General features: G+C 38.7%; 1 protein-coding gene across 1 annotated transcript; it reads left to right on the top strand.

The window, feature by feature from the left end:
• Window positions 1-970: 970 nt before the first annotated feature.
• LOC104578842 (structural maintenance of chromosomes protein 5) lies at window positions 971-25,843 on the top strand (the record flags this gene model as incomplete). Its single annotated transcript, XM_088536628.1, has 17 exons — window positions 971-1,042; window positions 2,008-2,260; window positions 3,223-3,377; window positions 3,907-4,020; window positions 5,195-5,289; window positions 5,493-5,625; window positions 7,736-7,909; window positions 8,052-8,221; window positions 11,838-11,961; window positions 14,998-15,120; window positions 18,688-18,813; window positions 19,557-19,652; window positions 20,071-20,175; window positions 20,457-20,576; window positions 23,534-23,713; window positions 23,804-23,899; window positions 25,573-25,843. Coding segments are annotated over 17 exons (2,277 nt in total), but the record flags the coding sequence as incomplete, so codon positions are not given.
• Window positions 25,844-26,613: the final 770 nt, after the last annotated feature.

Raw genomic sequence — 26,613 nt, 5'->3', positions numbered from 1 at the left:
GTAACCCCTTGAGGCAAATAGATTTCATGGGCCTTCCCAGCTCCAGCTCACTTGCTTTCTCCTTAGAGGGAAGGAGAGGGTCACAGAGACAGGTGATAAGAGATGACAGGCAATGGACACAGGCTAGAAAATGGGAAGGCCTGATTAGATAGTGGGTTTTTTTTTTCCTTTTTCTTTTTAAAACACAAGGGTGTTTGGATGCTGGAACATGTTGTCCAAAGAGATGTTGAAACATCCCTCTCTGGAGATGTGTAAGACTGGACTGGACAAGTGTCTGGGTAGCCACATATAGTAAGACCTACTTTGAAATGGCTGTTGGTAGGATGAGCTCTCTTCCAACCTAAATTACTCTGTAATTCTGTGAAAATTGAACAGGATAGGAAAAGAGGTAGAGACATTGGTGTCACGATGTTCAGCTGTGTGGCTCTAGTATGGTAGACCCCAGAGCTAAGATGACCTTTACAAATGCTGTTTTGGCTGTTCCTAGCCCTAGGAAGTAAGACTTTTCTTACTCTAAGTTCAAGGTAAAATTACATTTTGGCTGCTAAGTCTAAGGTTTCTGTGGTAGTTGGTTTTGAAAGTGAGATGAGCATTTTGAAGTTTAAGGATCTAACTGTACCACTCTTTTATTGCAATCAAAGATGAAATTACTTTCATTTCAGACTGAGTTATGGGACTTCTTTTGTCTGTCATTTCTGAATTTGCAGATCTCTTGCTGATGTTACACTGTTGTGAACAGATTAAAAGCCAGTATTCAGTTTTTCACAAATTTCTGAATATACATGTGTTACAGATAAAAGTAGGATTTATAAGAAACTGATGAGTTGACTTTTGTCAGTAGTGAGCTGTGGAGTGAGTGTTTAGTTATGCATATGTAGAATGTCCTTAAAAATGTGGCTGGATGCTTTGTACAGATATAGCTGTAGCCGGATTATACGAGTGTCTAATTTAAATATGTGTTTGTGTGCAGACTGTTGAAATCAAAGACACTTCCCAAAAATGTAAACAAAAGCAAGATGCTTTGGAGAAGAAAGATAAACAAGTAAGAGTCTTGATCAATATTGCTTTTTTGGTGCTTCCTTCCTAATGTAATAATTCAATACCGGATGTTGCACATGCGGCATTCAAGTAGAGTACTACTCCTTAAATTCTGTAGTGATGTATGTGTTTATGTATGTGGGTGTGTGTATATATGTACATATACATAAATAGATATATACACGTATAGCGTCACTGCAGGGGAAAGTCTGAAGAGCTTAGAAGAGCTTTGAACCCCTATACTCCCTTCAGTACACTTTGAATCTTTGTATCTTCTGGCAAAACAGAAGTACCCTGGCAAAACAATGCTAATTGCTAAAATAGGCTATATATATACTAAAATACTATACTTAGTATACTATATATACTAAAATAAGGGAGAGGCTTATGTTGTGTAAATCATTTACCTGGATGAAATGAACTTTCAGAATAGATGTTATGTATATGTAATATGTGCTTACAAGCCTTCTGTCAACTATTGTGATTGGAAAGCTAAACCACTAAAGCAATGCATTCAGCATTAAACATTGCCTCAAATATTTTATGTGAGAGGCTGGAGTTGTTCCTCCTGTTAACTAAGAATATTCATCTAGCATCTTTTAAAAACACAACTCAAAAGTGCTGCAAAATTGAGTTGCTGGTCTTCATTTAAGTACACCATCAAGAAATGCCAGAGTTAAACACAAGAGGGCAGAGTTAAAGTTGCATTTTCTGCAACTTTATGTAAAGGGAGTTCTTAAGCTTCTGGTTAAGTGCAGATAAAGGGACTTTAAAAAAAGATTTAAAGGCTTGATTGTAGTTGTATTTAAATATCTAAATCTTAACAAAATCTTGTTACTTCTTAAATTGTCACTAAAACAGCCTCTCGCAGTTAAAATTGGCATTCAATGCCTGTTTCATGGATGTCATAGTTTTCTTAGCTTTTGTATACTAAACTGCTTTAATGTTGGAAATATTCAACATTTTTAGATTGAAGAAATTAATCAAGCTCTGAGAATGAAAAAAGATGAAGAAATGGACAGACAGAAAAAAATATACAACACTCGTAAGCTGATAGAGGAGTGGGAGAATGAGCTCCAAACCATGGTCTCTGAAAATCTTCAGCCACAAATTGATGCTGTTAACAAAGAGCTGAAACAGTTGCAAGAAGAAAGGGCAAATATTGATAGTGACGTTAGTGATCTAAGAACAGAGAAAAGTAACCAAGAGATGGAAAAGAAAAGTAAGTCTCTCTTGTTTTTAGAGCATTCTTACAGAACCTACTTGCTGTCCAGCTGTGGTGAAATAATTTCTGAAGTTTCTTCAAGCTTCATTATTATGTTTATCTTAATTGTATGGCAGTCTTCCTTGCAGTTAACAGTTTTGTTAGAAGAAACTTAAATAGCTAAGTGAGTAAGGAGACCTCCTTGACAATTGCACTTTTGCTATGATTAAGTGAAGCTGGATTCTTCTTAGCAGGAGGCAAAAAAATGAAACCACTGCAGTTACTTTTGAAAATCTAGTGTGTAAAATGATCTCTTCATCAGGACATTAGCAACTCTTTGTCCTTTTTACGTGAACTTCAGCTAACCTTAATTGTTAGGTTCCTTTGTGTTAGTCTAGGATTTCCCTTTTTTTTCTTTTTCTTTTTTTTTTTTTTTTTTTTTTTTAAAGAACCGAAATAAAGAGGCTTAGTTTAGCAGGGCTTGGTGTGTCGTACTTGTTTCTCATCTGCACATACCCATCTGTCTGGTGCCTAATATGTCATAGAGACCAAACACCTTTAACATATCTGGTTGATTATATGTCTGATGAACCTCAAGAAGAAAATGGTATTTGAAAAAAACAGGGTAACTTGCTTAGAGGAGAAAGATTATTATTGTTTTTATTTAAGGTGTAGAAAGTGTTTAATTTCCTTTCTCCTGGGTAACAAATCCTTTCTTCCTGGTCTGCTGTTGCATCTTTGTATTTCTGCAATGTTATAATAAAATCCAGATTTTTTTTTTTAAACTCACTGCCTCTTTCCTCTCAGAGCATTTTTGGTTTTAACTGAAAAGATTGAACCAGATTTGGACAGAGATACCTCTAGGACTGTGATTTTGCTGTTTAGAAGTACTGTACCACCACATTTGGCTTTACTTTGAAGTAAAGCTTCATTTTGTTTTAGTATTTCAGACGTATTTGAAGACCTGTCTTAAATTACAGGAATAGCTGGTTGCATTGTAGAACTTGATAATATAATGAATATGAAGGAAGAGACGCTCAAAGGGAAATTCCGAGACACCCACTCTGCTCTTATGTGGCTAAGAAAGAACCTTGACAAGTTTAAAAAACAAGTTTGTGAACCCATGATGCTTGAAGTAAGGAAATTTATTTATGTATCATACTAACCAGTTAATATGTGTAGTTTCTTTTCGTTTATGCTTTTCAAGAGTGGTTGCTACGTATTATCAAATCAGGTGCCAATTACATACAGTATACATTAGCATAGAGAAGGATTTGTGTTTTGGTTTCTATAAGCAATGTAGCACAACACTGAGTAAGGTGGTGTGGTGTTTTCCCTCTGCCCCGGTGCTCTGTCCTTTCCAAAGGAGCCCACTGCAGATTTCCTCCAAGGTACATCCCATTACTGAGGCTTAAGTGGCTTCTTAAAAAAGCAGTGGTAGCTGCAGTTAACTCCCTGCTCTTAGCACCAGCTGCTCAGCAGAGGTTACAAGATGTCACCGTGATCCCCAGGTGTTTTTGTAGCTTGCTTTGCACAACTAGCTACAGGCTCAGGGACACTTTATCTGCCTTTTTTGTATGTTTGTTTTTGTTGAGTGGTTTTAAGTGGTGTTGTATCAAGTCAGTCTCTCTACATTACTTTATCATTTTTTTCTAAATGATCAGATCAACATGAAAGACAACAGACATGCTAAATATGTTGAAAATCATATTTCTTCAAATGACATGAGGGCTTTTGTTTTTGAGAGCCAAGAAGATATGGAAAAGTTTCTTCTTGAGGCAAGTAGACAAAGATTTTAAAAGCTGATTAAAATTGTTATAGGAGCCTTATAGCTTGGGGTCTGTGTATATTAATGTTCTTTTAATTGGTTTCCCAGATAAGATCAACATAATGACTAATGGAAAGTAGTCAGAGGCTTTCTTTTTTTAATTATATACAAGATTTTTTCAAAGTCTAGACCAACTGGAAGGATCAGGAAAATGAAGAATATTTTTTTTCTTATAGAAATAGTTCTGTCTGGCTTGACAAGGCAACAATTACTGATGAGAAAAAACTTTGCACGCACACACAAAAATAAATTAAAGACAAAGCCAGAGAACTGCTAATTAAGTACCAAGCATTTCCAGTGCCTACTGAATAGGGAGAGGAGACGACATCTTTTGGAATAAGACAGTGGTCTAAACAGGAAACCAAGATTGTTTTTTCCTAATGCTGCTGTTTCATGGAACCATGAGGAAATGCATATTATGCCTTTTGACAGACAGAGATGACAGAGAAAGCTACGAGATGCAGCATTAGCTGTCGTAGCTCTTCCCAAGCGCTACCCACCGGCGTAGCGCAACTAATGACAAACTGTCCTGCATTTTTCAAACTGTGTCTGCCTTTTGCAAAAGCTAGTCATGACTGTGCAAGTGAATCGTCGCGTCATCTGAGGTTTTGGGGGCTCCTCTTATCTCCGTTATTGTGGGATGCAGTGCAAGGCTGCTTTAGAAGGGCAGATTGATCTGTTGTGTAATTCTGTTCTGCCCTGTTAGCACTAGGTTTTACAGAGCCCCTGTGGCCGCTCATCTGTCCTTTTTTTTGTGCAGACTGACCATATAGCCTGAAAGAGAGAAGCCTTTCTTATCATGTGCATGCATATCAGGATACCCCTTAGCTGCTTACACTGAGCACCAGGCTGTGGATTTCTTTGGTTTGCTTTTATTATTACTAAGATAAAGTATTTTCACATGCAAATATTAACTGACTTTGGCCTTCAGAGAACTCGGGTGTGTCTGAACCAGTTCGCATTTTGGTGACTTTTTGTGTGGCTTAAATCAGTTCAAAATAAATTGCGATTCTGTAAAATGTCTCTTCAATCAGTATTTCATTTTCATGTAGTGATTTTTTCTACACTTTCTTCTTAGCCAAGTTATCTTTAATCAAGTATTTTATCAAGTAATCTGTCTGTAGATGCGTGATCATCAGAAGCTAAAAGTGAATGCTGTGTGTGCGCCTGCTGAGTCATGTGCTGAACACAAACCTTCAAGACCTATTGAAGAGTTACAGTAAGTATCAAATTACTACGTGGGGGTGGTTTTAAGTTTAATACTTCTGTTGTCACTGCTATGCATTAGGATTTTCTTTGCAAAACAAATTATTACTAACTTTGGGGTTTGGGGTCAGTGGGATTTTTTTCCATGCTTCAGTAACTTCAGCTTTCTTGTCTGCCTGATTTTATTTGTGATGCTCCCTTTTTTTTCCTCTTTAGCCGATATGGATTTTTCTCATATTTACGAGAGTTATTTGATGCTCCTTCTCCTGTGATGAGTTATCTTTGCTTCCAGTATCGTGTTCATGAAGTCCCTGTTGGAACAGAGAAGACCAAAAACATGATTGAAAGGGTGAGATGTCCTAAATAGCACAAACACACTGATGGTCTAGAGTGTTGCTTAGGAAATTCTTTGGCAAGATAACTTGGAGAATGCAAGGGCCCTTTATTTGCTGTTTGTCTCTCTAAAGGTTTGTACGTAGTCAACGGTTCTCATTTTACAAGACATCTTAACCAATCCAGCCTATCTAATGCAATGCTTCTCAGGAAGTATTTGGCATACATGCACTCCAACTCAATTGTGTGAAATTGTTTAATTGTAATAAAAGCACTGGGCATGTATTATAGCTCAGACTTTTTGTAAGTGCCTGAAATATTCTAGATAAAGTTCTTGTAAAACAATAGTATAAAATACTATCAATACGAGAAAACATGGAAAGGAATATTTTGTGCACAAGGGGAAGAAACTGCAGGGTTTTGCTTGTTTGTTTTTTTCCTGGCCTTTTTTTTCTCTCCAGTCTTCAAAATGACAGTTTTTTAATGCATATGATGTTCAATTTCTAACCAGTTCTGCTGGTCATGAGTTGTTGTGATGAGTACTGTATAAATACTTTTGAATTCTTAGAAACAGGCTGAAAGCTTCCTGTAGGTACGCTGTTTTTTCTTGGGCTCTCGAGCTAGCCATTGCTGCGTGGGTGGCAGGATAACAGATATCAACTCAAATCTTTATTCACCTCTCTGTCTGTACCGGACAGCTGCCGTCTATCTTGCACTATGATTAAACTCTCCCAAGTGGAGGGGGGCTCTCTGAGAAGACTGAATTATATTTTTGAGAAATTTAGGGTATTGGATCTTTATACAGCGAGCAAATCCTGTTCTACTGGGCTGACTGCTCCTCCTTCTTGCCCTTGGTATCTTGTGCTCTAAAAATGAGGAAAAGTAAAGCTGTAGAGAATCCTAGATGAAAATGCTTTTCTGTTGGGCAGAAAAAAAAAACCAATCTAAGCATTTTTCTCTTCAAACTGCAATTCTTTCAGGACCTCCTGTTTATCATGGGATAAAGCAGAAATCCGTGTGGTAGGTCTTTGAGGTATTTTGTGACCAGTTCAAAAGTATTCCTTAGACACCCAATTCTTTTCAGAACTCAAGAGGAAGCAAACAGAAAATCAGTGATCTACAGGAAGGATAAACCACTATCCTAAATATTTTCTGCTTTCTCAGAGCAGTTATGTTTTTTCTTTTAATTACTTTATATTGAAGAATGCATTATTTGCAACATTTTGTTTCAAACCTGCCAAAGAAAGCTTCATCTGAAGAGAGCTGTTTTCATAAAGCTGAGCATATGAATGGGCTGAGAATGTTCTTGACTTTAGTGTCAGCTGTGGAGCAAAGCAAAAGCCATTAAGCACAGCTTCCAGTGTCCAGAAACCGTATCAGCTGGTGTATAACTGTATATTGCTGGTACTGGGTTGATAATATGGGAGAAAAAAAAGTCATTAATCAATTTGTTTTGTTTTATGAAGTCTTTTTACTCTACCTGATTTATTGGAGTGTTTACATCCTTCTGAAGTACTGCAGTGTCTTGGATTATGATAAAGCCTTTGTTGTTTATAATATTTAAAATAATCTAAAAATAATAAATAAAATGCCATATACCTATTCTTTCCTTCAGTACAGTTGCTTAAACAAAGTTTATGCTTTACAACTTACTCAGCAGTTCAATTAATTCACTTTTTAAGTACTTGCAGTTCTTTGGTACACAGGCTACCTTTGCATGTCATCTATACCCAGTATAATTCTTGTTCATGATGACCTATTCATTAATAGGTCTTGCCAAGGTCTGTATCTCTAATATTCTTAAAGAAAACAGTAAAACCCTATGGTAGGATTAGAAGCAACTCATCCATCTGGGGGTTAGAAAGCTGTTTAATTGTTCATTGTTTATGACAATATATTCTGTAGGACAGTATCTTAAAATCTTTTTGTTGGCCGACCTAAATTGCAAGTACAGTGGTGCATTAAACTTCTCATCAGTTTTTATGAAGATATGTTAACAAATCAGAAACTTAGGTAAGCTCAACTTCTTTATTCGGATTGCAACTAGTTTGTTTAGTTTTTTTTTTTCTGAAAAGCATTGCCTTGAGTAAGACTTTTGTCAGATGATTTTATTTTATTTTTTTTAGGTCATACAAGAAACCAAGTTTAGGCAAATGTACACAGCAGAGGAAAAATACGTTGTTAAAGTATCTGCTTATACAAACCAAACTGTCTCTAGCAACACATCCCTGAAGGCAGCACAGTTTCTAACTATTTCAGTGGATACAGATGAAAGAAGACAGTTGGAAATCCAGCAACAGGTAGAAATTTATTTTGGTGTTGTGTACGATAGGCACTGCTACCAAAATTGCTGCCCAATAAACACAGCATGTTTGCATGTGTTAGAGTGGTATCAGAAAAGCAGGAATGCTGATGGTGTATTTTTTAACTCTTTAATTTCAGGAAATTAATACTGTGCTAGGGTCATTGGATGTGCAGTTGACAACATTGTTTGAAAGGCAGAAACATCTGGAACGAAAAGACAATGAACTTAGACAACAGAAGAAGGAGCTTTTAGAGAGAGGAAACAAAAGAAGACAGTTAGAATCAAAAATTGCTGTGAAGCATGACAGGTAGGAATTCGAACAAACTGTGTTGTATATGAGACAAGAACGGTTTTAATGATTCCTTCTACTGTGGTGTGTTTTTATTCTTATAGAGTAACCAGGAGTTGAACATAGCATATATGTGATGATCAAGATAAAGAGGATGTTTGGAAATTGAGAGACTACTTAACAACGTCTTACATAGATTAATGTAATAATCATAGGATTTCTGTGAGGCATCACTGCATTCATTTATCTAGACATTACTATGGTCTTTTGTCCATAGAATCACAGAATGCTTAAGGTTGGAAAGGACCTCTAGAGGTCATCTAGTCCAACCGCCCTGCACACGCAGGGTCACCTAGAGCACGTGGCACAGGACTGCGTCCAAGTGGGTTTGGAAGATCTCCAGAGAAGGAGACTCCACAACCTCTCTGGGCAGCCTGTTCCAGTGCTCTGTCACCCTCACTGTTAAGAAATTTTTTCCTTAAGTTCCTGTGGAACTTTTGGTGCTTCAGTTTGTGGCCATTACCTCTAGTTCTGTCAGTGGCCACCAGGGAAAAGAGGCCAGCACCACCCTCCTCACTGCCTCCCTTGAGGTACTTATATACACTGATTAGATCCCGTCTCAGCCTTCTCTTCTCCAGGCTGAACAGGCCCAGCTCCCTCAGTCTCTCCTCATAGGGCAGATGTTCCAGGCCCCTGATCATCCTTGTGGCCCTGCGCTGGACTCTCTCCAGCAGCTCCACATCCCTCTTGTACTGTGGAGCCCAGAACTGGACACAATACTCCAGATGTGGCCTCACCAGGGCTGAGTAGAGGGGCAGGGTCACCTCTCTCGACCTGCTCTTCTTAACGCACCCCAGGATCCCATTGGCCTTCTTAGCCACGAGGGCACACTGCTGCCTCATGGTCAACTTGTCGTCCCCCATGACGCCCAGGTCTTTCTCCGCAGAGCTGCTCTCCAGAAGGTCAGTCCCCAGCCTGTACTGGTGTCTGGGGTTATTCCTCCCCAGGTGCAGGACCTTGCACTTGGCCTTGTTGAATTTCATGAGTTTTTTCACCGCCCAGTTGTCCAGTCTGTCCAGGTCCCTCTGGATGGCAGCGCAGCCCTCTGGGGAATTGGCTACTCTTCCTAGTTTGGTATTATCAGCAAACTTGCTGAGGGAGCACTCTGTGCCTTCTTAAGTATGTGCCTTCTGCACATGCTTAAATGACCCCATAAAATGCATAAAGAGTACTGAGAAAGAAAGTTGGATACTGACTATCCAAGCATTTAACCTTCTTTTGTGGCTTTGTGGTGCTCTGCAATTAGCTCTTCTGTCAGGGGGCAAAGCCTTGTCGTGATTCAAAGGAAACTCTGCTTCAGAACATGCTCTCGAAAGGCGTTATAGACAGACACCCCCAGGTATCACATCCTGTACAGCTGTACAACACTCTCTCAGCAGACTGTACCCTTGAGTACTCCTGGGTGTTATTGTGGTACACTGTTTGTTTGGTAAGAACACGATAACGGTCCTTGCCTGCACAGCTCTCACACTGCTTCTGCAGTGCAAGAGGAAAAAAAAAAAAAGGAAAAGAACCTTACCCTTCCCCACTTCCTGCCCCCCGCCAAAAAAAAAAAAAAAAAAAAAAGAGGAAAAAAAAAAAAGCCCTAGAGCTGTAGGAGTGGTAAGTGGCCAGTTTGCCATGAAGAGAGGTAGCCTCAAACAGGGTGATGTGAGCTTAGTCTCCAAGCCCGTATTGTTTGCTGTGTGTCTTTTTAGGGACACAGATATGCTTGCTTTCTTTATTGTTGCCTTGCTTTACAAGGATACAAGGCAGGAGAGGGATGAACCCTCTGCCTAAATTACCTCAATATTTGATTAAATTTTCTCCCAGAAAGGTATAATTTCGTTCTTTAGAGGATTGCTAACACAGTAACAGAGAAGGCTCTTACGAGATGTTTGTTATAACGTAGATGTGTTTTCTATAGAGATAGAAATGAGTTTCAATATGCCTTGTATTGACTATAACCATTCTTAGACATAATAGATTTTCATATATCAAAATTTCTAAATAAAGCTGGACGTAATTTTAAAGTTAATATACAATTACAGCATCACGGATGTTGGAATGGACTTTAGGAGCTCTTGAGTCCAACCACCTACTCAAAGCAGGGTCAACAGTGAATTCAGACCAGGTTGCTCAGGGCTTTATCTTGTTGCATTTTGTAAAGCTCTGTGAAGACTGCACAGCCTCTTTGGGCAACCTACTCTGCTGCTTGGCTGCCCTCATGGAGGGAAAATGTATGTCCAAACATCCAGCTTAGGCCTCTCTTGTCTTCGCTTATACTTGTTGTCTCTCCTCCTTCTCCTGTGCACATCTTTAAAGGGCCTGGCTGTGTTCTGTCAGTATCCACATGGGTTTTGGGGGTTGCTGTTAGGTTGGGCCTGTTAAGCCACGTTTTCTCCACGCTGAGCAAGTTGAGCTCTCCCAGCTTCCCCTCAGAGGACCTGTGCTGCAGCTTCCCACCACCGCGGTGGCCCCTCACTGAGCTTGCTCCAGTTTTTCAGCATCTACTAACGTATGTGGTGAGGTGTGAGATGGGCGCAGGATCTAGATGCAGTCTAATGAGCACCGAGCAGAGGGGTTGATTGCTTTCCTCGAGCTGCTGGCTCTGCTTGTGTTTGTACAGTCCAGATTGGTGCTTGTTGCTGGCACTGCCAGGACGTGCTGCTGGCTCCCGCTCAGCTTGCTCCCCAGCAACATCCCGGATCCTTCCTCATAAACCTGCTTCCCCAGCTTGGATCACTGTCGGGATCACAGAATCATAGAATCATAGAATGCTTAAGGTAGGAAGGGACCTCTAGAGATCATCTAGTCCAACCCCCCTGCACACGCAGGGTCACCTAGAGCACGTGGCACAGGACTGCGTCCAAGCGGGTTTTGAAGATCTCCAGAGAAGGAGACTCCACAACCTCTCTGGGCAGCCTGTTCCAGTGCTCTGTCAATCTCTGTCTCATCACTGCTCTTCCTTCCCGGTGGAAGCATTCCGCATTTGTTCTCACTCCGTAATTTTTCCAGGGATTGAAAGTAAGGCTGACTGCTCTGTAGTTTCCTGGATTATGCCTTTGGCCTTTTCTGGATGCTTTGCATCTCCCTGAAGAGCACAGTTGTCTAACTTGAGGTTTATCCATCTGTAATTAATGCATGTGATATTTAGAGTAAGTGAAAATTGTAGTTTTCTGCAGTGTGCAATAGCTAAGAACATTGGTTTCTTACTAATATATGCAGCAAGAATTAAACTTAACTCTACCACATTGAATTGTTTCAAGGAAACAGGAAAAGAAAAATGCTACCTTTGCTCTGGTGTTTTTTTTTTTTTTTAAATCTGAAATGAACGAAAATAGATAAGCTTGTGCTTGCTGAGTACCTACATTCATACAAAATTCGGTATTCTTTAATTATACTTTTTCTGTTTTCTGAACTTTTTACATTTAAAATGTGTTCCTCTAGTATCTGTGAAATGTTTAGAAATGCAAATTCAAATTCAGCTTCTTGCAAACTGACAGTTTATCACAACTGAGATTAAGAATTATGGTATTTCTATACTATCTTTTTAAAAAAATCAGGATTAACAATATATTATTTCTTCCTATAGTTTAAGAGAGATGGAGCAGGATGCTATCAATCTAGAAGATGAGTCTCGAAAAGCAAATGTGCAGATCAAAGAAATAAATGCCCAAAAAGCAAAGCTTGTTACAGAATTAATGCATCTTGTAAAGGTATATATATGTTTTATTTACTTTAATAAGTGTGCCCTTGTGAAAAAAACAATTCTTATAGCATAACTAGGAGGTATGCAAAATTTGGCTATCTTAATATAAAAATTGATGAACTAACTTGCTTGAAGAAACATTTTTAAAAGCTTTGTTGAACTTCATCTGTTGTTAACTCAATTTGTATAGCATTTCTTTCCTTTGATTTATGCTTTTTCTCGTTGAAATCTTCCAGTCCATGGAGTGATCCAGTAAATAAAAGTGTGAGCTGCGTAACTATTTCAGTCTGTACATTTTCAGAATACTTCATGTTTCAGTACGCCCTTTGCTGCTTCTTGGTTCATATCTCAATTTCTTTGCTTTTGTTGGAGAAAGAGTGGTCTTTAGTCCTCATTCTAAGAATATAAAAGATCTTCCCCACAGAATACTGCTGTTAATTGATAATGAGAAACTAATTCCTGTAGCCTGACTCTTTTGTTCATTGATATTTTTAGATGTAATTTGTATTCCATTTTTACGTATTTTGTTTGTATAATTCATTTTTAACTGAGTATTTGGGGAAGAACTGGCTTGTCACTGTAAGGATTTGTGATTGCAGAATGGGGGGTAGGATGGGAAAAAGACTCGGTTCTTAAGCTCCAGCATCATGAGTGACATTTATATCTATGTCTGCCTGTCTGTCTGTTTCTCAATCTTTTCTCAGCTCAATTTCCACCTCCTCCATTACCATAAATAAATAAATAGGCAGCTCTGATTTTTAAGCTTTTTTTTTTTTTGGCTATAACTGTAAGCCCCTATAATGGGAGCTTCCACTGGGTGAATTTTCTTAAGGAATGAGAGTGAGAGAGAGAGTGTTTTCTAGCTTATCACTGAAAAGAGGTGAGTATAACATTGAGACTGATTTCAGTATAATGATTTTATTCCAAATGGGTGTCCTATTACTGTGTGGTGATAGCCATGGACAGCAATACTTGGAATGTATTTGGAGTGTGTCTCAGGTAGCCAGAGCCATTTTGAAAATGCCGAAGAATGGCAGAAGATGCCTGGCATGTTAAAACGGTTAAATGATTAAACTTTTAGATTACTTCAGAAAAGTTAACTTCTGAGCATGTTCCAGTTGTAAAGTGCAAACCAAGTACAACCTGCCTGAAACATTCTTTTAACTGCTGCTTTACCCTGTCTAGAAAACTGGATCCGAGACATACAGTGTATTTTTCAGCAATTCAGGAGGGGTGCATGTGGGAAAACAGGTATTTGCCTGAAATAGTCATCAATTAAAAGAGATTTTTCTTTTGCTTGTGCATCAGCTAAATATTGATGCTTTGTGTGCTATGAGAAATATATGCTAGAACATGGTGAAGAAACCAAAATGTTTGATTCAAGGAAGATGTTTCATAATACCATTTGTCAAAATAATCAAAATGCTGATGTTTCTGTTCTTCCCCAAAGCATTCCTCATGAACGCTTTGAAGTCTGTGGGAGTCCTTCTGTCATCAAAAGGCTTTTGTAGTTATATTAATTATAAGCTCAAATGACTAAATCTTACCCAAACCTGTGGTTAGGGCATACTTAATTTGCCAGAGAAGGAGACCTAAAACTGTATGGGATGTTTGTGTCTGCATGGTAACAACGTGGCCTACTACTTTTGCTAAGATGTTGTGGGGCTTGTGTGGAACAAATAGCCACCTTATGTAAAGACTAGTACTAGAATGCATAGAGTGCTTACACCCACAGGAATGTTCACTTCAGAAACATTCTCGTGTCTCTAAAGCAGGCGCAGAAGGGAGACTGTTTTCTTTATGAACGTTCAAAGCAGAGTGTACCTGATGCGCATGAATTCGTCAGTTGACAAAAACAGAGTTTTTCCACCTTTTCAAATGCCAGCAGAGCTTTTGCATGTAGCTCTTTTTGTGCAGTTGTGAGTTGTGAGTCTTTTAGCTTCCTCTGTTTTCATCCTTCTTCATTAAGACTTTCTTCTGGTTTGGCGTTTTTTTTTGTTTGTTTGTTTTTCTTGTGTCATAATTCACTCTGGACTTAATTTAGGTGTGCTTTCACGTTCTCTCCAAAGAGGAGATAAAGTTGAAATACTGGAAACTTTGTTAGTAAGAAATGCTGAAGATCTCAAATCTTGAATCACGCGTGTGCTCAGATGCTAACACTCTTCATCCTGCATATCCACCAAGCCTGCAGCTGGCACCTTGTGCTCTATTTCCTTGACAGGAGATTCTTTTGTATTTTTATGCAGATTGTAAGAAAGACTTTGAGCCATTCTTTCATTGCTTCACAATCCTAGGTGATTTGATGATTTTTGAGTCTCAGAGGCTGGTTTGTCTAAAGCAGCAATGATTTCCCTGTCAAAGTTGTCAGACTAGATGGTGGGGTTCACTAAAGCCTGTTAGAAGGCTGCAGGGTGAAACCTGCTTTTGTCGTCTTAACCTGTTGAAGTTAAGACATGAGAGTGCATATGCCAAGTGGTTGCTGTGTTAGGAGAGGGGCATGCAGAGCTTGTGTGGTACTTGGTCATTGTTGGTTGTGTGAAGATCCTGTGCCTGTGTTTGTGTGTGCAAGAGCTTGGGAGGGTGTTGTGGCTTCTGCCATGTACTTCACATATTGTCACTTGTACTGCCAGCAGAGGCATGTATCTTACCTTGACCCTTTTCTTTGTTTTTGAGTTATGAAAACTGCCTTCAGTCCTTCTGAGAGACTGAATCGAAGTAGCTCTGTGAATTCTCACACTTTGCATCTGAGTATATTTTGAGGAGAGAGCAAGAACATGGTTTTTGGTGTACAGACATAAATTGTTTAGTTGCAGGTGATACATAATAGGCTTTCAGAATAAGAATAGAGGTGAACTACACATTTTGAAGAATGTGGGTTACTATTGAGTTGCCTTTCTTAAATTTGAAAAGAAAGAATGTAGTTGAAGAGCTGAACACAATTGGAGGTTATATGCTAAAAATACAATTGTTAAAATATGATGGCATTTCTATCAGTCTTGAGTCTCTCCTGGAAAATACTGACACTTTCTGTTTTCCCATCTAGGATTGCATATCACTGAACATCGCCAAAACAGACTTAGTTCTTCAGAGTGCTTCAGTGGCTGCAGAGAGGAACAGACTAGAATTAGAGCATAAAGCAACAAATGTACAGCTAAGAGCTGCGGAGGTAAATATTTATGCGATTACTAGGAAGTTCACTATAAAAAGAGCCTTGAGGTGTGGGCTTTACAGAATAGGAAAGGATGCTTCTGTGCCTTTCTTTAGAAATGGGTATTGTCATTGCTAAATATTCAGCCTTGATTTCTATAACTTGATTCCTTACTGTAGCCTCTTCATTTAAAGTTAAAAACAAGCTTTGCCTTTCTTTATTAAAGCAGCTAAGCTCTGGAAAAAAATAGTGACCATTTATCATTTCCTGGATTTAGTTTTTATGCTGCATATTCTAGCTGAGAAGCCCGAATGTTCCTCAGAAGCATTCTTTCTCCTGAGTCTTTGGTAGATAAATAAACCCAACCTGCTGTAGCCTCAGGACCAACCAGAAAGTAGTGTAACAGAGTGGAGCTGAGCTGTAATGTTGTTTTCTTTCATAGCTGTTTTCTCATATAGTAATTAAAGACATTTCTTTGAAGAAAGAGAAGAGGGATAAACAACTCTTCCATTAATCGTATTAGGAAGCTGTGCAGTATTCGGTAGAAAGACAATCTCTGTAGAACTAGCATGACAGACAGGTACTCTTTTTCTAAGTGCAGAGGTAGCTGTGATCTCCATTGGGTTGGTGGTTGGAGGTCAGTGTTTGTATTTGCTTAGGGAACAGGCAAACTTGCAAGGTACTGGGAGAAAAAAGGAAAAAAAATATTACTGGGTATTTTTTTCCTTATTTTTGAAGTGTTGTTTTAGCTACGGCCTAAAATTTATTCAATTTGATCCACAAAAATAATTGTGTGCTAAACTAGCACTTCAGAAGGTAAGTAGTCTTTATTTTGGGTTGCTGTGCACTTCCAGAAAGACTGACCATTGCGTATCTTGAGAAAACTACTGAAGATTATAGGTATTGTTACTTGCAGAGAAATTAGGAAAGGGAGGTCTTCAGCAAAGCCCAGCATGTTACTTGAAAGGTCACTATTGCATCAGATTTCTAGTTTGCTATTCCTGTTATTTGTACTCTTATCAAGTGAAGAATAGGAATGTATCACAAAGGCATGAACTTCATGCATTGTCTGTGTCCTCAGTGGCAGATGCATTTAATATTTTTCAGTCCTCCACATGCCTGTTGTCTTTATGAAATGTAAGCTTGGAGCACTTTGTGAATAGATGCCTTTCATTAGATCAGTAGACTGGCCTTCTAAGATTAGCATTCTGATAATTCTTCACTTAGCAAAAGTTACCTCCTTTTGCAGTGACCAGACGTTTGACCTAGCAGAGGCGCCCGTAGTCATTGTTATAGGAAGCCCTATCAGAACTCATACTTTGGGTGGCTGCTTTAGTCAGTTTTGGCAATATTCAAATTCTAGTTTAAAGCAGTAATCCCAGTGGTTAGAGGTGTGAACAAACAACTACTTTGGAGGAAAGCTCTTAAGGATTGTTGTACATCTTTTGTTTTCACTCACATTGAAATCCAAAGTCTAGTTTCCCAAGATCCTGCCTGATGACTTAGGTCTTTGGCCTCTTCTTAAAATTCTAAGTCTCATGCCTTTGTAATTAATTGATGTATGTTGTGCACTTGGGTTTTGTTTTATTTTCTACTTTAGGATGCTCTTTGGGGGGAGGGAAAAATCAGTATTTCTCAGTTGAATTATTATCTCAAACTGCTATAATTTGAAATGATAACATTTAAAGTGCCTCCTTCTTGTTTATTTCTTCATAGTTATTTTGCGATAAGTATGTTTCTGCAGCAGTTCTGTGTTAAGGTAGTCTTGTTCCAAAATAGTCCTTGAAGATGCCATCACAACACTGTGGAAGGGTCATACAAACAACTGCTGCATGTTTTTATGAAATAAGTAAGCCTTTGAAAAGCCAAACAGAAGTAGAAATAAGTATGTTGAACAAAAGCTGTGCAGTGAAACTAATTGGTGCCTAAATATTATGACTGTGTCCATTAATTTATGTGTAATCATCGGGCACTTCTGTAGGTCGTATGCTGTGTTGATGCATTCATTGAAGTTGGAATGGTGGGAATCAGCCAACAAAGCTGTAAAAGTTTGCTAATGCTTGGGATTATTCGTGACGTTTACATCCCAAGCAATTTTGAGTCGTTAAAGTATCTGAATAAATATCTGATGAAGTTTGAAGCAAACATAAATGCACTTCTTCCGTCTAAAAGAAGATCACATATGTTCCTTTTACGAGGTCTTGGCACTGGAATACTGTGGAGAGAGCTGCATGCTTGTTGCTTTGTGATTTTTTTTTTTTTGGCTAATGCTTAGATGGAAAGGCCAAAATACTCCATATATTTGGAGTATAATTCATATAATTCAAGTTAGCAACAACAGATTTCTGGGGTTTATACTTTGTCATGGCAGTTCAAGTGAGAACCTTAGTGTTATTTTAGCAACTTTTTCGATTTAATTTATTTAATGAGCCTAAGAAGCAAATCTGTGTTTTTGACCCACATTCAACATTAGAGAGGATTGTTAGCCCCCATCTGCTCATTAGATAATTGGCACAGTTGCCTTTGTGTTTATAATGATTATTTGAAAGAGGCTTGCTAATTTCAGGTTCAGCAGAACGCTTTGATAGCTTTTAATTTTTAGGTTCATTTGGTACAAATTTGTTTTTTAAAAAAATTGCTATTAATACTGAGAATGTGCATTGCAGGATTTATGTCTGAAGCCAAGTTTTAAAAAAATTCAAATACTGTTTTTCTGCGTGTAAGTTTCCAAACTTTAAATAATTAAATACTGTCACCGAGCGTGGGCTCAAGCACAAGTTTGTGAGAAAACATTGGCTTGTGGTGAGGGCCTTTTTCTTTCAAACCCACTTCTTACTTTGCACGACGGTCGTCGCGCTGGCGCTGAGCACCCGAGGACACAAGCAGAGGGCAGGTGCCTCGTGCCGTGGTGGTGCCTTCCCCCAGGCGGGAGCGCGGCCCGGCGCCAGCGCGGAGCTCTCCGGGAGCACCCGCGTGTCACGGCTCTTCCCGGTTGCTGTTGCGCTCTTGACTGAAATGGTCTTAAAGCACTCTCCCTGCAAGGATTTTTTGTAGTAGCTCCTCTGTTCTGAACAGTAAATCTTTCTGCTTCAAGCTATTTTTGTGTCTAAGCGTGTGCATATATATGTTTCATTAATGGATCTTCAGAAAACCCATCAGCAACCGTTAGCATTACCACGTGCTTCTGAGCAGGTAAGAGGGAACTGGAATCACACACATGCACACACACCTTTCCAGTTGAGAAAAAGTAATTGTAGTAGCCACTGTACAAGAGCATGCTTGTGATGAGTTTACCTAGTTATCTTTGAGCAGAAAGGCAGAGGGAGTCGTGTGTGTCGCGACAGAGGTTTTCAGTCTTGGAGCAGCATGATTTCATGTACGCTCTGACTCTGTTGATGTCTCTTGGTGGTGTGATAGTGTCTCCCCGGTTGGAACTGCACCTAGGAGGGGTGCAAATGACTTGTCACATCTAAGTGTTCAGCTCTCCTAAGGAGTCTGGGAAATGTAATGCAGGGCCACAGACGGTACTGAGATGAAATTTCAAATAAAATTAAAAGATGCGTATTTCAATATCTTTTCTAATAGCAACGTTTTCGTGATCTGGATGAGAGAAAGCGTGTTCTTATGGAGAACTGCAGGGAACTGCTGAAAAAAGCTCGACAGGTGTGCAAGCTGACTCCAGACCAACATCTCCCAAAAGAATTTCAAACTGTACGTACAAAAAATAAATCTTCACCTATTTGTTAAATTTTATATAAGGTACACTTTTTTAAAATTTCTTAAATTTTGTATAAGGTTGCATTGTCACCCTTCCAGAAAAGGGTATTACGTATTTAATGCTAGTGGTGTACCAGTAAGGGGTGATGGGAATTTTTGATACTACTGACTTTGGAATATTGCTTACCCTTTTAAAGCACCTTTAAATAGTGAACTAATAAAAACTAGGGTGTCCAGTGACTATTGCTTTGTTCTGTGCAGAGGTGAGAGGAAATCTGATCAGAAATTTCAGTTTAAATCCACATTCTTCTATTTGTAGTTTGAGGCCATATTCCTCTAGCTTATTGCTCTGTCAATAGCGAGACGAAAGCAATGGGATCTGGCCTGGCTGCCTCCCAGGAGGTCTCCCTGGGCTTGCTGCATCCCTGGAGGTCCTCCCAGCCTTGAGGGTATCTGTACCGCATAGCTCACGTAACCCCCAGCTTGTACCAAGTCTGAGAAAAATCTGTATGTGCACAAGGTAGGCAACTAAGGAGCAACTGTATGTCTGTAGTAACACTGGAGTCTTCTTTCTCAATCCAGAATAGTTTGATGGCATTTTTTTGATATAAATTTGAATATATCTGGTGTCCTGAATAAAAGTAATGTAATCTTGTCTGGCTTGCTTGGTTTCTTTTTAGCAAACTTCACTACTTCATTAGCCTTGCTGTAAAACATATATGTCCTTTTTCTTGTAGGCTTTTCAGACTCTTCCGAGTTCGTTGGAGGAAATTGATGCTTTCCTGAATGAGGAGAAATCCAGGGCCTCCTGTTTCACAGGCCTGAATGCTTCCGTATGTTTGCTGCTTTCTCTCCCTGCTCCCTTCTTCCTCCTCCACCCTTATTGTGCTTGCTTCCCACTCACTACTAGATCTCTTGGAATAATAAGCTGGACAGCAGGAACAATGTGCTGTAAATGCCAGATGCTGCAACTGTTGGAATTTTAAGTAGGTTCTTCCAGAGGAACAGTGTGTTTTGGTACCTGTACCAAAAAAAGTTGCAGTAACCTGAAATAAGCAATGGTTTACGGTGCTTTTTTTGTTGTTTGTTTGTTTTTGCTTTAAAAGTAGAAGCATATCCATATTTAGTTCGGTATAGAGTGCAGTAAGTTATGATTGTATTTGAACAGAATCTCTGCAGTGTGATATTTTCATAGTCAAGGCTAGAAGTGATAAAAATTTTGTTGACTGCTTATTTTTTTCATTCTTGTAGGTTGTTGAAGAATACAGTAAACGGACACAAGAAATACAACAGCTGATGGAAGAACTAGAGGAAAAGAAAAATGTACTGGAAAACTATAGACAAAATATTTCACAGGTAATAGTTGAAATTAGCCCTTCTGAGCTGTGTGTCCTTATTAGAATACAACATATTTAGAAAAGTATAAACATGTAATTTTAACATATGCTGTTATTATTGCTACTTATATTAATAGGTATATTTAATATGCATACAAACTATAAAAATATTTGGATAAGTATGTATGGTTCGGGAAACGTTTCAAGTTTTCTGGAGGTTAAACTGAGATGTTAATTTCTGTAACTAAGAAAGGAAAAATTCAGTTGAAGATATTTTTACACGAGTATTTCTATTTCTAGGTCAAAGAAAAATGGCTAAGTCCCTTGAAAAATCTGGTTGAGCAAATCAATGAGAAGTTCAGTAACTTTTTTAGCTCTATGCAGTGTGCTGGTGAAGTTGATCTTCATGTTGAAAATGAGGTATGATATAATTTTCATTCAGAAGAGTAATGAGCTCACATTTTCATGAATCTTCCTATACTTTATTCATTGCTAGAGATATAATCCAAATTTAAAATTATTATTCTAAGAGAGATGATCTTTTAAAGGCTCTTCATGTTTTAACTAACGAACAAACCTTTCTTGAAATACTAGAACTGACTGAACTGTCTGACCAAAGCAAAATAAATCTTTGACCAGTTGCATAGTCAACAATTTTGACTATTAGAAGCTTCTTGCAACTGAATAAGCAATCATCTATCTCTAAGACTAAATTCATGCCTCTTATATTTTCATTTAAGATTGATTTTGAGAATGTTTTTTAAATTTTAAATTTCTGGAAATATTTATGTGTTCTGCCAAAGTAGTACCCTTCAGAGAAAGCAACAAGTGTTTCAGCTGAGCATATTTCTGAATTAAGAATACTTTCCCAGCTTCTTTCTTTTCACTGCAGTAGATCAAAGTTAGCGCCTTAGTTTTTGTCCTCTTTGTTTTTCCCTAACTTACAAAGCTCGGTTAGAAGCACTGTATTTATTTTAACTCTAACTCTAATTTGCTGTGTTAGTGATTTACCTCTGATTTTATTAGCTACTTTGTGCTATTCTGTTACCATGTAGTAGCTATTTGATGTTATACTGTTTTTCTTCTACATGTGGTTATTTTAAAGCATTTAGACTGCTGGGGAGCAGTAGGAATCCAGCCTGTTATGCCATCAGTAACATTTATAGGCAGATCAAAAGTTTAAAGCCTCACTAGTGCCTTGGGGAGACATATTCAGTGGAGTGGGCAGAATCGAAATTGGATATTTTGTTTAAGATTCATCTCTGTAGTGATGATTTTAAGAGTGCTTTGTTCAATGCGTACATTCCACAACAGTGAAAGCTGACACTTAAACATTTTTTGCTGTTGTAAATTACTCAAGCATTTCTTAAAATATTTAAAGTGGTAGTTATTACTGGAGGCAGAAACAAACTGAAAAACCGCTTTACATGAGCAATGTATGAAGTGTTTGTTCATATAGAAATTAGTATTATGAAAAAGTGCATTAAAGCATGGGCTTTTCAGTTTCTTATGATAGTTACTTACAGAGTCAGATGTATATTAAACATACTGTCATTTATCTAAAAATAAAAAGGTTGGGAGAGAGTACACAGAAAAACAGTTCAAAGCAGTTTAAAAACCGGGGGAGTCTGGATTGTTTTTCTGAGTATCTGAAAGGACCACTTTGGAAAGTCCTTTTTTTTTTTTTTTTCCTGTTGCGAGGGTTTTACAAATGATATAAAATGTAAAGTAGTGGTACAACGTCAGTTATGTTAAACATCTTTTCCCCAAGAAACACTGATGCGGAGGAGTGGCTGATCTGTTCTGGAGCCAGGACTCCTTGGCTCGCCCCTGCGGGAGGCTCCTGGCCCTCGCCCGTGCCTATCCGGAGAGCCCCTAGCAGAGTTATCACTGCTGCAGGTGTTTCTGCAGCCCCAAAGGAAGGTCAGGCCTCTTGCAGGAACCTTGAGCTCTGGCAGTGTCTGCCGGCCCTGGTGCTCAACCCTGCTCTGTAAAGCACTTCCCTGGCTCCTGCCTTGGCATCGCAGTGGAAACTCAGTGAAACTTTGTGGTAGCAGGGTGTGAGTGCTTGCTCTGATGATCCTTCCCTGCATCGATGCCCCGCAGAAAGGGGACCATGCCCTTGACAGGCCATAGAGTACGTGACAGCAGCCTGTCGACAAAATCCCAAATTTATGCCACCACTGTGACTCCAGGGGAGCCCAGATGTTCCTCACCAGATGTTCAGCCAGGCCATAGCACTGGGTGCTTCTCCCAGCCTGCTTGCAGCCTGCGTCAGGGCATCTGAAGCTACTGTGGACCCAGAAGACCTAGGGATCTGTTTTCTGTTTCTCTGTGTGAAGTGATCATGTTCTTGGTATCCCACAGGAGGCTGAGAAATTTTCCGAAGAGTGTAATTTTCTGTTGCAGAACAAATGGAAATGAAATAATAAATGCATCGACATTTTTTGCATTGATACTTTAAGTGTTGCTGATCATCAACAAATGAGACTGTGGGTCTTTTGAGTCTGAGCTGGCAATCAAGTACCAAATCCTACTCAAATGGAAAGAGTTCATTTAAGTGACAATGCTGTTATCTCTGGGGAGTCTTTCACTAGCTCCTGTCAGCAAATTACCCCCTCAGAAAGGTCAGCCCAACAGCATTAGTTTGTTTTGAAAGCACTCGCAGTGGTTTTGCAGCTGAGGTTCCCGATTTTCAGCTGTGGCTGTCAAGGCACAAACACACAACTCTTGTCCACGCTCTGGTACCTCGTGAGCTCAGGCCATTCTTGAGTGTCAAACTTGTATTAAAGAAAAGGTCAGAACCAGAATCCCTCTGTGTGTTTTTCCTGACCCTGGCTGTTGTGGTGGATTTTGTAGGGCTTTTGTATCTCATCTACTAGTGGAGGAAATGTAACCTCTCATCCTATTTTGGAGTAAAGTTTCAGAAGGATTTAACTGGCATGCTTGCGTTTGGAAAGTATCAGATTAGATGTTTCCCTGGGAGCCTAACTTTTTTTTTTTTTGTGTGGCTGTCCCCCCACCACTGTTTAAGCTAAGACGTACCTTGGTGCATTTTTTTGAATCAGTGTAATTTCTAGTGGTGTTACTTTCTGTTTTTCTAGCCAAGACGTTTATTTGTTGTCAAATCCTTAATGCATCTGAAGTTTTTCTTACAAGGGATTCAGAAATGAGTAAATCATTGTTGTGGGGAAGGAGTATGTGGAAAAGGATGTCTATCTAAAAACAGATCAAAATCTAGGAAACCTTATGAAATAGAGCAAATATATCAATGTTAGTTTGGCCTTGAGTAATCAGTAGACACTTACAGAGTGTAGGACGTAGATTTCCTTTCATTTATGTTTTTCTTATCAAATAAGCTGTGCTTCCTTTTATAGGAGGAGTATGACAAATATGGTATTCGCATTAGAGTCAAATTTCGTAGTAGCACTGAGCTCCATGAATTGACTCCATACCATCAGAGTGGAGGTGAGAAAAGTGTTTCAACTATGTTGTACCTGATGGCCCTACAGGAACTCAACAGATGTCCTTTTAGGGTTGTAGATGAAATAAATCAGGTAAGATTTAGTAGTGCAATATAGTCTTGTTATTTACAAATGTTTATGAAATAGTTGAGGGAAATGATTTTCTTTTTTTGCTTTTTTAAGGGAATGGATCCAGTCAATGAAAGAAGAGTTTTTGAAATGGTTGTGAAAACTGCTTGTAAAGAAAGCACATCTCAGTACTTCTTTATTACACCAAAGGTATGTGATAGGAAATCAGATGTTTTGGGGATACATAATAAAAAAGTCAGATTTAAAAGTTCCATTCACTGTTAAATTATTAAGGCTAGATAAGGAAGAAAATAAAGCATGCAGTACTAAGCAGAAAGCCTGGAATGAAAATGAGAAACAGGAAATGAGAAATTCCAGGTTAGAAAGAAAAAATCCATTTATCATTAATGATAAGAGGAAGATCAAGGACTATGTCAGAACATTATTCAGCAGCAAGAGATGGCTGAAGATTGTTTGTTTGTTTGGGGGGCTTTTCACTGTTCTCTAGGATCAACCACAAGTAGGTGATTAGCACAGTAACCTCTGGTGAGGCTGTAATGGGCCACCACAAAGAACCCTAATGAGTGTGTGCTTCATGTTAAGCTGGTCATGGGCTTCATATTAACTGACGAGGTGGTTTGGGTGGGCTGCATCAGCACGTAACTAAAAGGCTGTTGAGAACAAGCTGAAGAGAAAGTTTAGACCCTGCAGTTCCAGTGACTAACGTGTGGTTCCTGGAAGAATTACTGGAGCCTTCGTCATGTGTAATTCCTTATTAGAAAGTGAGAGATGGCATAAGGCAACAAATTGTCACATTAATCTAAATTCCTTTTATGTATGCTGTGCATGCAGGAAGAATTGTTATCTTAGTTTTTTCAGTATGTTTTTGACTCTTTTCCTGGATACTCTTTTAAGCAAACGTCAGAGGGGAGAGGGTATGGATTAATATGCAGTAGGGTTGATTAGAAAAATTGTTTTCTGAATAGTCATGATTCACTATTAAAATGAACAGATGAACTGAATGTGTTCTTCAGGAGCAATTCTTTGCTTTGAAAATCAGTGTTTCTAATACCAGTCTATGAAGAAATAGAGTATGCTTATTAAACTTGCAAATAACCACCATGTTGGGAGTGATTGCAGCTTTGCTGTAAAGCAAGATTAGAATTCAAAACAATCTTAGATTAGATTATTTGAAAACAGGATGCATTTCAGCAGGGACAAGCATAGGTCTCCATTTAAATGGAAGTAATCAACAACAACATCCAGACTAAGGAATAAAATGCCTAAATGACTGGGGTGGTGGGAAATTATAGCAGATCATAAGTTGAGCATAAGTTGCAAGTAAACTGCTGTTCTTAGCAGTACAAATGGCCAAATAGCTTGCAAGATACATAAAGTTTGTTGGTTTGCTGAACTTGCTGCTGATGAGACCTTGACTAGGGTAGGAATGTTCAGTTTAGGCTATCACGGGATGAGAACACTCCAGGAGGCAAGAGTGCAACTTGTGAGAAGGGGGGAGAGCTTGGCTTCCCACTGAGGAATTCACTTATCTCAGAGGAGGACGAGGCTGAAGAGAGACAAAACAACTGTGGCCAAATATCTCTTCTCTCCCTCCTCCCTCTAACGTAACATCATTTGGAGCAAAAGTACAGATATGAAGGAACATTTTGCCATATTAAGAACAGTGATGCATTAAAACAGGTTGCCTGAGGGAGGAGTAGAGTTTTGTTGGACACTTGCAGGAATGAATTCTGAAAGAATATAAAATCGATCTTGCTATATTGGCCTTTCGAGGTCTAATGCTTTATGTAGACCACATTCATCATCTTTAGATAGTGGGCAACACCTTTTGTTCTGCTTATTTTTACTGTGTTTTTCCCTAGCTCTTGCAGAATCTGACTTACAATGACAAGATGACGGTGTTGTTTGTCTACAATGGACCTTTTATGATGGAAGCAAATAAATGGGACTTAAGAGCTTTCTGCAGGCGACGGCGGCGAGTTGGAAGGATGGACGAACAATGACACAGACATATATGTGTATATATGTTTCTGTGTGTGCATATAATGTAAACTTTTGGGATAATCTTTCTTGAACACTTGGCGTTTGGGACTTGAAAACTGTAAAAGATGAGAACCTATGAAGAACAGATGATTAAGATCTTCTGTTCTTGTGTAAAATGTAGGAAAAAAAAATCTTTTTTTTTCCCCAAATCACTTTTAGTGTTCTTTCTCCAAAGAAACTTCTTGCCCTTAGCAGTAATTTTAAATAGAAAGGTTGTTTCTTCTGTCTTATTGGTAAGGGCTCCTCTAATGTAAGCATATAACATCAGAAATACAGCTATTGTTTTTTCTTGATTACTTTAGCCTAATTCTTTGACTGTTGTTTGTTTGTTTGTTTTTCCCCAGAAAATTGAATTTACTTTTGGTAAAAATTGTTCTAACTCAGAGGGTTAAGGGCATATTGCAAACTTCTCCTATTGAAAAAGAAACTTTCTGAGTGCATGAGTGATGTGTGAAGCCAGAGTGGTTTGTAAGTAACTGCTATTTGCTTTTTTTCTTTTGTGAAAATATAAAGAATATGCTATTTTTTAGTCAAATACTTTATTATTGTTACTTATTTTTGAGCTAGTGCTCCTATTTTTATTCCTGGGAGAATTCCCCCTCTGCACACTGCCCACCCCCCCAGCAAAACCTAGGAGCTAGGATTTTTTTTGAAAGAAAGAGATAGCTTGTAGAAATAAAGCTGAGCAATATGTAACTTCTTATTTATTTATCATAAATAAGACCTAATATGTTTTTTGCTGATAGATGGAAAAAGTATTCTTGTTGATTTCACATGTAAAAGTGTCCTAGTTTTAACTTCCAAGGCTTCAATTACAGTGGAGTGGTTGTAGATGCAATAGCTGTTTGACAAATAGCCAT

The sequence above is a fragment of the Tinamus guttatus genome, unplaced genomic scaffold (assembly GCF_059628265.1).
Source record: "Tinamus guttatus ecotype Peru unplaced genomic scaffold, ASM5962826v1 Tinamus_guttatus_pri_ptg000684l, whole genome shotgun sequence".
NCBI classification, from domain to species: Eukaryota; Metazoa; Chordata; class Aves; order Tinamiformes; family Tinamidae; genus Tinamus; species Tinamus guttatus.
The sequence above is the reverse complement of the archived record's forward strand: the minus strand, read 5'-3'. Positions and strand labels throughout refer to the sequence as shown.